The 13,716-nt window shown below is 43.5% G+C and overlaps 1 protein-coding gene across 24 annotated transcripts in view; it reads right to left on the bottom strand.

Moving 5' to 3' along the window:
- Nucleotides 1-2,924: 2,924 nt before the first annotated feature.
- ERC1 (ELKS/RAB6-interacting/CAST family member 1) overlaps nt 2,925-13,716 on the bottom strand; it is a 661,999-nt gene continuing 651,207 nt past the window's right edge. For 23 of the 24 annotated variants that reach the window (XR_011646640.1, XR_011646637.1, XR_011646639.1 and 20 more), the window contains one exon: nt 2,925-8,383. Coding sequence is in view for 17 of the 24 variants with exons in the window: in XM_058282535.2 (XP_058138518.1) it covers nt 8,246-8,383 (138 nt within the window). In the remaining 7 variants the exon portion in view is untranslated. The remainder of the gene's footprint in view (nt 8,384-13,716) is intronic. The other variant, XR_011646641.1, reaches the window with a different exon arrangement.

Genomic DNA, 13,716 nt, shown 5'->3' on the forward strand with positions numbered 1-13,716 from the left:
GCTATGATGAGGACCATCGACCATGAGGTGCAGCGGTGCTCAAAGATGTAGTCACCAAATGCAATGAATGTCTCATGATGATGGAGGAGGTTGTTGTTATGGGGGGAGGAGTGGGATGAGGGGGGTGGGGGGTATATGGGGACCTCATATTTTTTAAATGTAATGTTAAAAAAATAAAGACAAAAAAAAAAGCCAATCACAGATGGGAAGAAAGCAAGTTTATGCTTTGTAGTCTTACAGTAGTTTTCAAAATGGAAAAGCATAATATTCTACGATCCTTACTATGACACATAGCTTGTGACATAGATGGAGAAGGCATTATTTTACAGAGGGACATTGAATAGAGGCTGAGATGTCAAAGAAGAGCCAAGGGCTCCTGTCTCCAAGTCCAGGGCTCTTTCCAGGACACCCAGGAGAAAGCTTGTGGAGCTCAAATCAGCTCCCTCAGAACCCTTCCTTTTCCACGGTCTAACAGGTTCTCAATCATCTTTGAGCTAGCCTGCGATTTTCCACCTCAAAAGACAACAACTACTGTTGTTTGTACCACTGTAGTTGTTTGCTTCTTTTTTTGCATTTTTAAAAAATCTTCCCCCCTTGTAGCTTTTTGTGGGCTGTCTGCGTGCTCTGTCCATTTTCTGTGCATTCTTCTGTCTGTATTTTTTATTTCCCCTCCTCCCCTTGCAACTTGCTTGCTGTCTGCTGTGTCCATCGCTGCGCTCTTCTGCATTTTTTGCTTGTCTCCCTTTTTGCTGCGTCACCTTGCTGAGTTAGCTCTCCACGGTGCTTGCAGGCCACGCGGTTCTCTGCAGCGTGCAGGCAAGCCCGCCTTCACAAGGAGGCCCCTGGACGCGAACCCAGGGCCTCCCACATGGTAGACGGGAGCCCAACTGATTGGGCCACAAATGCTTCCCAGTTGCTTGCTTTTTGAGGTAGAATATCTCAGGCTGGCTCAAAGGAAGGTGGAGGAAGAGATGTGATGTGGGGGCATTTTCGGGACTTGGGAGTTGTCCTAAATGATATTGTGGGGACAGATGCTGGACATTATACATCCTGCCATAACCCACTGACAGTACTGGGGGAGAGTGTAAACTACAATGTAAACCACTATCCATGTGGTGCAGCAGTGCTCCAAATGTATTCACCAGATACAGTGAATGTGCCACAATGATGAAGTTGATGTGGGAGGGTGGGGTGTGGGGTATATGGGAACCTCCTATATTTTTTAATGTAACATTTTTTTGTGATCTATGTATCTTAAAAACAAACAAACAAAAAATAAACAGTGGAATAGCAGTGTTTTCCCAATTTGGAGGAAAAACCAAGTTAATGGATGGAATTTCTAAAGTTCTCCTCACCTGTTTTCCTTAAACCTGTGGTCTCTGAGTTCAATTGTCCACAGCTGAATGTTGGCAGACACAGAGATGAATGGAAAAACTTGGAAATAGCTGACCCGTGTGATGTCAGCTCTTTGTGGATGCATCTGCTGTGTCTGTGATTTTAGACTGTGCCGCATGCCACGTGCTCTGCTGTCAGGTGCTTCCTACTTCATATGTGCATCATCTGTTTTTCATAGCCCTGTCAATAGCCCTGTCTCCTAGGTGCTCCTCTACCTGGCGGAGCTGCAGAATGGCTGTTCTGGTTGGAGTGAGTGAGGTAGGGATGGGATCTGGGCACTGGGAGGGTCTGCCAAGAAGAGCAATGGTTGACTCTCCAGCACAATTCTCAGGTGCCAAAGCCAAAGGGTGAGAGGGGTGTATAGCAAGCAGGAACTTCTGAATTTCTTTCTGAGGTAAACACAGAAATGAAGCTAATGCAGAAAACTAGTTCTCATAAAATAAATTCTCCAGTTTCTTATGGAGCATAGGTGCTAAGACAAATACTGAGGCTGAAAATTACAACTGTTTTCAAGCACAGGTCCTCATGGCTCTCAAGTTGCTCTTTTTTTTTTTAAGATTTATTTCTCTCCCCTTCTCCTCCTCCCCCATTGTCTGCTCTCCGTGTCCATTTGCTGTGTGTTCTGCATCGGCTTGCATTATCAGGTGGCACTGGGAATGTGCCTCTTTTTTGTCGCGTCATCTTGCTGCGTCAGCTCTCCGTGTGTGTGGCTCCACTCCTGGGTGGGCTGTGCTTTTTTCATGTGGGGCAGCTCTCCTTGCAGGGTGCACATCTTGTGATAGGGCACCCCTATGTGGGGGTGCCCCTGCGTGGCACAGCACTCCTTGCATACAGCAGCACTGTGCGTGGGCCAGCTCACCACACGGGTCAGGAGGCCCGGGGGATTGAACCCTGGACCCTCCATACGGTAGATGGATGCTCTATCAGTTGAGCCATGTCCGCTTCCCCCTTTTGCTCTTGATACCCCCGCTATATTGGCTGATACAGCCCACACACCCCAGGGTTAATCCATCAGAACACACCTCGCTGAAGCTCAAATCCCAGGTCAGAACAAAACCCTCCCAAGGTGTAAGACCAGCCTCGGTGTCCTCCTTCCATCTTAGTGTGAATTGTTCTATGACTGCTCAGCAGTGGGGACTTACTCTGAGGTCTGGAACATAATTAGACTGGAAATGGGGAACCTGACTCAGAGCCTAGGGTGTGAGGTCGGCAGGAGGGAGGTGGAAATTGACAGGCAGTGAAGGGGCTGCCAATCCAGAGTTCAGGTGGTCTCCTAAAGGGAGCTCTTCTCTCTGATGAAATCACCCCACCAAGCCCACGGATAAGGAAGCAAACGCTGTCCAGGCTGAGCTGTAAATCTGCACCTGACCCCCCACCCCCAACAACCCTGGGCATTCCTTGCTCTCAAATTACCTACCACTGGAATTGACCTTGTGGGGCCTCTGGCCTGTCCTTGCTCTTCTAGCATTTCAGGACATATCTCACCTAAAAGACCAGGTTGGATGAGACTCAAAGAAGGACACAGCATACAATTTTTAAATTACTTTATAATTTCCCAATGGATTTAGTTTGTGAATAAAAAAGAAAAAATGAACAAAGTGTTTACAATAATTATCAAGGCAAAGTTGAATATAACACATTTCTTTGTTATCCTGTCAGTAACATGACTCCAGCAAGGACACACACATACAGTTGAAGGCAGCGGTGCATGTGCATCACGGGCACTACCACGTGGGCTGCTACTGCTACCAGAAGGAACTCAAGCTACAAGGAGGCATGCCCAGTGCTCCTCAGCTCTTCTGCTAAAGTGCAACACTTCTCTTCCGAAGCAGAGGGGAGCGAATCCCAGGGCGACCCCCAGGCCTCATCCTGGACATCCCGAGGTGCTTGGCAGGTTCCTGGACTGCCCTGCAGTGGGGCAAGCCAGCCAGGAGGGGTGGTGTGCTGCCCTCAGGTAGGCCTAGCTGCATTAGAGGATGAATGCAATACTGGTGTGGTGGGAGAGAAGAGCTGGACCTAGAGTGCTCGCACAGGCCCAGGGCTGGACTCTGGGGCTTCAGCCTGGTTCCCTTCCTTTCCTGGCCATGGTATCTCTGGGCCAAGGCAGAACTCCTGGGCCTATGCAATTTGGGGTCTAAGAAAAGGAAAGAATCCAGCACCAGAAACCCGAAGGAACTGAGATCTGAGTACAATTCATTCCACCTGGATTGCAGGCTCCAGGCTAGCCAGTGCCTGGTCTACAATGATGGGTCACTGCATGATATAGCACCAAGTGGGCAGGAGAGAGGTCCTGTGGCCTGAACAGGGCTGCTGCCAGGTGTGGGGGCCTCTGAGTCAAGCCCAGTTTACCACATAATATTAGGCACACTGAGCTGGGACCAATGTAGGGGAGAGGGGGGTTATGGGGTCACAAAATTTGAGACCTTTACCCAGAGGTCCTGAGGATATGTAGGAAAACTCTGGAACAACTGGGACTGAGCCCCCAGATCCTCATTCCTTTTATTCACCAGCTGTCTCTCTCATCCAGGCAGTCACCTGCCTGGAGTGTGGTCACTGTGTTTCCCAAGAGGCTAGTCCAACTTCTACCTAAGCCAACTTGGGATGAGGGAGAGGAGTCTGGTTGCCCCATAGCTTGAATTCCTTTTTTAAGATGACATTGATATGCAATTTTTAAAACACAGCTCTTTTTTTTCTCAGTTCTACAACTACTTGAAAAATTTTATAATCTCAACAATGGACACAATGTAACTGCCTCAATTTGCTGAATCACACAGACAACATCGACAAGCAGAGAAACGAAAGAGGAGGTGGGATGGGACTACTAAAATCCACTTCCCCCAATCAACCCCTAAAACCACCTCTCCCCCAGGAGCGTCAGGGGGAGAGGTGCACACCTACAACAGGGTCACGGCACTTGCCAAAGGCAGTGGAGAATATCAGGAGACAACTGATTACAGTTTTGACATTAAAAAAACCAATATTTGCTTTAAAAGAGTAGGAAAAGACAGCCATTTTGTTCAGAAGGATTTCCCTGTAATGTATGTATTTTCTTGCCTAAAGAATCCCTTAGTTCACATGGGGAGAAGCCCCAGATTGTTTTTAAAACATTTTGAATGATTCAAGTCACTGTCCTGAGAAGGCCAGGAACTGGCAGTGACGGGTGGGCAGGCCTGGCAGGCTTTGTGAAGGGAAGCCTGCTATACCGCGGCCTGTTCTCTTCTCATCCCCTTTCCACAGTTCTGAGCTCTTGGAGGTGGGGCGTTGCGGCTGGGGAGGCAGACATTCTAGTTACTGATCCTGCTGACAGTGGGCCCCACTGGGACTTAGGATCCCATGTGAGGACCGCATCCTAGTGGTGACATACTCCTCACTTTGCTTTTTCCTTAAAGACCCTGAGGGAGCCACTAGACCTAGTGCTTAAGTAACTGGGTCAGGCAGAAGGGCAGGATGGTTCTGGGATCAGCAGGTTGCTCTAGCAGCAAACCCACACGCCAATCCTGACCATCAATAAGGGGAGAGTAGTTCAGCCACTGACTAAAACTTTGTGTTGACTTCTCCTTCTTCTTTTCTCTGGGGAGTGGATAAGCCAATGGGTCCCTCGTGGAAAACCAATTAGACTTTTATTGACAAAAAATGACGAGTCACACCACCACTGTCAACACTGAAAATGGCCCTGGGTCCAGTCTGCTTTACTACGATTTTTAAAGTGAAAAGAACGAAGAGAGAAGCTCTTAAATCTTTAGATTGCAAGGTACAAGGTCAAATGTTGGAGCTGAGCTGGATTTGAGGATCCCCATTCCTATTTCTGAATGTTAAAGCCCATTAAGAAATTTTTCCATTTCAAATGGTATCCAGGTTCTTAGAGTTCAATTCAGATACTTCATTAATAACTAAATGAATACCTGGGATAAGTGGTACCTGGAAAGATGTATTCACATTTTATTCCTTTAGTTACAAGTCTCAAGTGGGATTCCACCCACTCCTCCTCTTACTGTTCCTTTTGTGATTACCTTAATTTGGGGTATGGATCTTTACCTGCCAATGAAATGGATGGAGTCTGGTGGATATTAATGGTAATCTGCAGTGAGTATTCAAGGCCATAGACCTTCACTTCAGTAGCAGTTGAGTGACTATGAATACTAGAAGAGGGTCATGGAATGACAAGTCCTAGTGTGATGGGAATTGTGCATCTAGTAAATGTTGGCTCAATGAATGAGCTAAATTCAAGAAGATTCTCTAAATGCTACGAAGGGTATTATCTTTGCCCCTATAATATAAAGACAAGTCAGGTTTACTATTACACTTTATTCAGAGCCTGCTTTCATCCAGAATAATTTGAGGTGCCAGGATCACCACCTAAGAAGAATCGAGAATCCCTGCCAGGTTTATAGAGACCAGACAGATGTCTGTCCCAGGAATTTTTAAAATCAGAAACACCTCCCAGAGAGGGCTTCCATAAGTTTTTTTTTTAAGAGAAAGCTATGGGTAGGGTTGAAAGGAGGAGGGGAAAGGAGGAGGTGCAGTTGGTATCACATGCCAAGTGGACAAGAGTGGCAGGGACTGTAGGGATTGTATTTGATTATGACAGACGATGGATGGAGTCCAGGGAAACCTGCCTGATGCCTTTCTTTGCCAGAACAGCCAAAGAAGAGCAGGCCAGGTCTGGCCACTTTGTTGTTCTGCTGTGGTTCTGGGAAGGGTATTAGCATACCTCAGTTCTTTGCTTTATGGTGGGTGGTGTGAGATTCTAATACCCAGCCCTGAAATACTGGAGGCTTTCTACATGATTTATGGGCAGTTCAATAAATAAATGGATTTGAGGTAATTGACCACAAACGGCCACCACTTACTTCCTAACCCCTGCACCCACCCCTGGCTGCCTCACTATCAGGAAGCATCTCAGTAAGAGGTTTATGAGCAGAGTCCATTTAAACCTTCGATAAGGAACACTCCAGAGCTCCCCATAGGGAGAGGGATTGTTTTACAGCAGGGAATAGAGCAGCTGGAGACTTGACCATATAAGTTAATGAGATAGGCAAGGGCTGTGGGGGGAAGATACTGGGCTGATGGCTGTGATGACTTTACAGGCAGCATTAAATTCTTTAGGTGAGTAATTGGGGGAAGGGGAGAGAGAAAATGGAAGATAAAACTGTTTAGCTCAGCAACTCTTATCAGAAGATATGAGTATCTGGTGGGAGGCTGGTGGTAGAGATGGTCAGAGGGCTAGATTTGGGTCAAGTGGTCTATTTCTTGGTGCCTGATTATTTACCACTTCATTGTCTATGTTTGGGAAAAACACCCTTCAAAATGCCAATACCTTTAACCAGATTTGCGACTTTGGGGTCAACTTTCTGGTTTGCAACATGGAGCTGGCCCAGTTCTATGAGGTGTGCACAAATGTGGCAAGAAAATACTACTTGCAAGTGGATAAGCATAGCCCCCTAATGAGTACACTTTTTCAGGGTAACAATAACAACTACAAAGAAAATCCTGAATCACTAAATGGGATCCTTCAGGTCCTCCCAAATCCATTAATCCACTATAATAAAAAATGTTGATTGAGGAAAGACTATTCTACAAAAAAGATTCTGGCTATCTCTTATGAAATCCACCATACCTCTTTCTCCCTGAAAGAAGACTTTTTCTAGGATGACTTGCACAGTAGGCATTTCATAAATATTCTTTGAATAGAAGAAAGGGGGAAGGAATGTGTGTGGGATAAGGAACACTCACTGGGCCAGAAGAAGGTTTCAAGCAATGCACAAGACTGAGGTTCTGGGCGTGCAAGTCAAGAATGAAGCTCACAGGTTGGGATAAGGATCACAAACTTTGGCAACCTGTGGGTGGCATGAGCTTGGAGCATGGGTGGTGGGAAGGCAGGCAGCATTCTTTTGAGGCTCAGGGGCCTATAGTGCTGATGAGGGAGAAGCTCTGGAGGACACGGCCCAACCCCAAGAAGCAGTTGTCTTCCACAGCACGCAGGAGGTGGCTACAGTGCCTTGTGTGTTAATCCCTCTTCTCCTTCTTTCAATTAGATTTTATGTGACAAATTTAAGTTCAATAAGGTCAAATGTGCTGAATAAGAGAGACTAGGGCGGCATCTTTTCACATTATCCTCTTAGTCCTGGTTGAGGAGATGAGCAAGGAAGGGTGAGACAGGGCTGGGGTGAAGATTTGAATTTGGGGTATTAGTGTTTGCTAAGACATCATGAGGCCTGCCTGCAGCTCCCCTGCGTAAAGCATTACACAGGAAAAGTAAGTAAACAAGATGGTGAAAAGGAGAATTGTTTTTCTCCTTATTCCTGTTTTCTCTCCCCACCCTCGTCTTTTTCTAATACTCTCTCTTTTTGAGATTTTTTTTTTTTTTTTTTTTTTTTTTGCCCTTTTAGGAAAAAGCACCTGTTGTGATGTTAGAACACTAAGCTCTCTGGTCCATTGTGAGACATTCTCTCAGTATGTTGAACTCTAAGTAGAGTCCAGATTTGGTTCTCAAGTCAAAGGACAAAAGGTAAGAGGACACTCTACTACATGTCCCTCACCAGCTTCTGTAGTTCTCCACTGGAATGGCAGTTCTTCATGGAGACTCAGCAGCTTACCCACCCTGGACATCAAGAAAATTAGTGTACACACGACATCCACAGCAGACAGGCAGAGGAAGATGACAGACAGCATTAAATTAGTAGAAATGGTGCTGGAATCACACTTGAGGAGCTGAGCAAGATAGGATGGAGTTTGTAGTGTTGGTTTGTTGCCAAGAAGTTTTTGGGTGTCTTTCCTCATACTGCTCCTTTCTTGACTCCTGCGTTGACTGTACTGGGCTGCTGTGCTCACCACTCCCCACAATACAGGGTCAGGATGACTCTTCTAATGCGTTGACCACCTGCTCCAAAATGTCAGGGCAGTGATCCGCTATCTGCTGGAGGATGGCATTGGCAAACTCCTGCAGTTCTGCATTGTCCCGCTCACCTTTTTCTAACTCATCTCGAAGCTGAAAGGGAAAGGAGACATAGACGTTAGATAAAATAAAACAAACCTAAGTTAAGAATTATTGCTTGTCAATAAAAAAATAACAAGAAGAGATACCTCCCATGTGAAATCTCCCTGCATCAAAATTAATAAGAAAAGTGTAAAAGTATCAAATATCTTTTTGTGAAAATGAGGACCAGAGTAGTTAGTGTCTGGTCCAAGGCCCAAAGTTAATCATTTACAGAGCTGGGGCTCCAAGCTCAGTGATGTCCTTGCAGGTAGAATGTTCTCTCCAGTGTGCCTTATCATGCACATGCACATGACTGGGAGAAGGGAGCAAGGATGATCTCAGCCAGGCTCTTGATCTTGCTATTAACTTCCGGCATAATGGTTCTTGCCCTAAGTAACTTTATAATTTAAAGGACTCTCCGTATTTGCTATACCAATTTTATTTAGTACATTAGACCACCCTGGCTAATTTAGCTAAAGAGATTATTTTGAGAAACATCAGACAGAACTCCATTAGTTCAGGAGTAAGTATATTTTCAAGTTTTATTGTTTTTAACACCTTCTTTGACATTCCTTCAAGTATTTTAACCAACATTATTGAATGCTTACTATATGCTAGGTGCTGTAAGATGAATTGATTTGGTCTTTGTCCCAAAGACTCATTTAGGTTAGTGGAGAAGAAAGATGCATACACAGATAAATTATAACCCAGCACAGTAAGGGCCACAATCAAGGCATGAACATATACTATGGGGTAAGATAAAAGAATGGTTGGGGAAGCGGACTTGGCCCAATGGATAGGGTGTCCGCCTACCACATGGGAGGTCCACAGTTCAAACCCTGGGCCTCCTTGACCCGTGTGCAGCTGGCCCATACACAGTGCTGATGCGCGCAAGGAGTGCCCTGCCACGCAGGGGTGTCCCCTGTGTAAGGGAGCCCCACGCACAAGGAGTGCGCCCCATAAGGAGAGCTGCCCAGTGCAAAAGAAAGTGCAGCCTGCCCAAGAACGGCGCCGCACACACGGAGAGCTGACACAACAAGATGACTCAACAGAAAGAAACACAGATTCTCGGTGCCACTGATAAGGACAGAAGCAGTCACAGCAGAACACACAGTGAATGGTCCCAGAGAGCAGACAACTGGGGGGAGAAGGGGAGAGAAATAAATAAATAAATCTTAAAAAAAAAAAGAAAAAGAATGGCTGGTTCACCCTAGAGGAATCTGAGAAGATGTTACTAAAGGTAGCATGGCATTTGAATCTTGAAGGCTGAATAGGAATTTGTCTGGCAAATCCAAGACCAAAGAGGACTGCAAGCAGATGAAACAAATGCAGTGCAAAGAGCTATGAAAAGGCTTGGCACAGAGCTAGAGGATTGGTGAAACGTTCAGTACACTTGGAGTATAAGCCTAAGGGGACTGGGTACAGAACAACAGGAAACAAAGCTGAAGAGTCAGTCTGGGGCCAGATAATGATGGAAAGTTAAGGAACTCGTATTTATCTGGTTAAAAAAAAAAAAAAGGGTCCAGAACAGTGATATGACCAGCTTCATTTTTTTAGAAGATAAGAAAAATGTGTTAGATTGAATGGAAGGAAGACTTCTCAAGGGATGTTATCATTACAAGTCCAAGTGAAAGTTAGGAAGGCTAGAACTAAGGTAAGACTGGGGGGACATGGAGAGAACTGGGTGGATCTGAGACTTTTCAAAGGTAAGAAGATAGGCGGCAGAGTTAAGTGAGAAAGAATTACATATTGAGTTTAAAGAACAGTCAAGAATATAGTTTCTGAAGTCAGACTACCTGGGTTTCAGTGCCGGCTGTGCCAGTTAATTTCCATTACCTTGACCTTAGCCTCAGTTTCCTCATCTGTAAAATGGGGCAATAACATTTACAGGGTTGTTCTAAGGATTTACCAAGATGTTCATATAAACCGCTTAGCACAATGCCTGACACAGAGGAAATGCTTGATAAATGTTAGATGTCATTATAACTATCGCTACTGTTATTAAATAAATAAGACCACCTAGAAAAATATGTAGATTGAAAAGCAAAGAGAATCGAGTTTTAATTCCACTTGCTGAATCTAGATACTTTGAGTCAAGAATTAGCATGGTGCTTGCTCAAATATATCAAAAGAGTTAGAAACAGATCTAAAGAAACTATCTTCTGCTAAATGTTATTAAAGGACCAGACATGTGAGGGTCAGATTTAGACCACACTAAGGCTAGGGGCATCTCAAGGACTGGTTGAGTCACATGAATATGACTTTCTGAAATGGGGACATGTGGGAGGCCAGGTGCCTATAAATTCAGCTGCATAGGCAATAACCCAAAAATGCTACTGGGTGAAAAGGCTACATACAACTCTCAAGTCTCTTCAGTAGATGTGACGGCAGTCATATAGAACAAGTGAGGAGGCTGTGAGGTTGTGTTGAATCAGTTTCCTGTCTCAACCCCTCCCAGGAATATTCTGGACAACTACTCTGAGTATTAGCACTTAATTTTTTAGTAGCCATAAATTTATTTTCCATGAAATGTTTTTGTTAATTCTAATTTGGCTTCTGTTAAACATTGTTAAGTAGATTACTAATGGATATACTTTGGTTTAATAACAATTTTTCAGTTTTTTTCCTTCTGATTTTAAAAGTACTAAACAGACACTGTGGAAAATTTGGAAAAGAAAGAAAAACACCAAGAAAAAAAATTCCCTATAACATTACCACCACCTAGAGATAGCTACTGCTCTATATTTTGTCATATATTCTTTGACACTTTATTACACCCATATACACAGTAAATTTTAGAAACAAAATGGCAATAAGATTATATAGGTTATTTGTAAAGTGGTTTTGTTTTTCACCTAAAACTATACTTTAATTACATTTCCAAAACATATCCCAAAGGCTTTTTTGGAACTTGATAATTCATTCTAAAATTTATCCTGAAGTGTAAATATATAAGAAGAGACAAGAAAATATTTTAAAGGAAGAATTATGTGGGACCTGCTGTACCGGATAATTACAAAAATGATAAAAGTACACTAACTAGAAGAGTATTGCATTGATAATATTAGATGAGTAGAATTCAGAATACGTTCAGGAGGCATTTGAAATCAGTGGTTTTTATTAAGTCAACTCAGTTCATTTGTGGTTAGATTCCTGCCTCATACTGAGGCAGGTTAGTATAGGGAAAGAGAGAAGACGATCACAGCTGGGGCCCAGCAGAGAACATGGCCTTGAAACCCCATCCTGAAATCTCCTGAGGGAAAGCTGCTAAAAGAACAAAGTCAGAAAGACCCTGCCAAGACCCTGGCCACAAGGTTCCATTTGGAACAACAGATACAGGTCATTATATATATGGCCATAATCCACAGAATTGAGTGGGAGAGAGTATAAACTACAATGTAAACTATGATCCATGATTGGTGGCAAGGTTCCAGAATGTGTTCATCAATTGCAATGAATGCACCACACTAATGAAAGAACTTGTTGATGTGGGGAAGGGTGGGAGATGTGGGGAGTGGGGCATATGAGAATCCCTTATATGTTTTTATGTAACATTTTATGTAATCTAAGTATCTTAAAAAATATATAAAGAGTGGCTTAAGTAGATAGGATGACTTATTATTTTATTCTATATACCTCTGCACTGTTTGAGTTTAATACCATAAACATTAATTTTGTGATAAGAAATGAGTAAGTATATATAATATAAATATCTTTCAGAGTTGCATGTATCTTTTTCTTTAAACTTTTAATTTTGAAATAATGTTAAACTTACAGAACAATTGGAAAAATAATACAAAGTCAATACAGAAAACTCTAACATACCTGCCCCTGATACCTAGGACCCAGCAATTCTAACATTTTGCCACACATTTGCTGCATAATTCTGCCATCTATCACCTATTTTCTAAACATCCGAGAGTGGGCTGTACACATCATGCTCCTTAAACATATAACACTTCTATGTATATTTCCTAGGAACAAGGATATTCACTTACGTAACCACCTTAAGCACAGTTACCAAGTTTAAGAAATTTAACACTGATATAAAGCTTACAACCTGTTTTCCAATTTTTCCCTAAGTCTCAATCATATCCTTTTTTATTTTTTTAAAAGATTTATTTATTTATTTAATTCCGCCCCCTCCCCCGGTTGTCTGTTCTCTGTGTCTTTTTGCTGCGTCTTGTTTCTTTGTCCGCTTCTGTTGTTGTCAGCGGCACGGCAAGTGTGGGCGGCGCCATTCCTGGGCAGGCTGCACTTTCTTTTGCGCTGGGCGGCTCTCCTTACGGGGCGCACTCCTTGCGCGTGGGGCTCCCCTATGCGTGGGGCACCCCTGCGTGGCAGGGCACTCCTTGCGCGCATCAGCACTGTGCATGGGTCAGCTCCACACGGGTCAAGGAGGCCCGGGGTTTGAACCGCAGACCTCCCATGTGGTAGACGGACGCCCTAACCACTGGGCCAAGTCCACTTCCCTCAATCATATCCTTTTGAGCCTTTTCTCCTCAATTATTAGATCCCATCCTGGATCATGTACTGCATTTAATTGTGTCACTCTCTTTAGTTGCTCCTTTTTTTTTTTTTTTAATTGTGGAAACATATACAAAAGATACAACGTAAACTTTCCTATCGCAATCACTCCCAAGCGTACCATTCTGTGGGATTAATCACACAATGTTGTGCCACTCTCACCACCTTCCATTACCAAAACCTTCCCTCCACCCCAAACAGAAACTCTATGCCCATCGTGCATTAACTCCCAATCCCTCTTCTCCCCTGCCCCTGGTAACCTATACTCTACTCTCTATCTCTATGCATTTGCATATTCTAGCTATTTCATATAAATGGATTCACACAATATGTCCCTCTGGGTCTAACTTGATGTTTTCAAGGTTCATCCATATAATGACATGCACCAGCACTTCATTCCTTTTTGAGGCTAATATTCCATCGTATGAATATACCCCATTTTCTTTATCCATTCATCTGCTGATGGACATTTGGGTTAATTCTATGTTTTGGCTATTGTGAATAATGCTGCTATGAACAGTGGTGTATAGATATCTGTCCAAGTGCATGTTTTCAATTTATTTGGGTATAGATCTTCAAAGCCACATGTATTAAAAAAATTTTTTTATTAGAAAAGTTGCGAGCTTACAGAACAGTCATGCACAATGTACAGAATCCCCATACATCACCCCTCTACCAATACCTTGCATTGTTGTGAGACATTTGTTACAGATTATGAAAGAACATCATCAAAATATAACGATTAACTATGCTTTGTAGCTTAGGTTTGTTTTATTTTTTCCATACACCCCTCTGTTATTAACACCATGTATTAATAT

Source organism: Dasypus novemcinctus, chromosome 20 (assembly GCF_030445035.2).
Source record: "Dasypus novemcinctus isolate mDasNov1 chromosome 20, mDasNov1.1.hap2, whole genome shotgun sequence".
Classification (NCBI taxonomy): domain Eukaryota; kingdom Metazoa; phylum Chordata; class Mammalia; order Cingulata; family Dasypodidae; genus Dasypus; species Dasypus novemcinctus.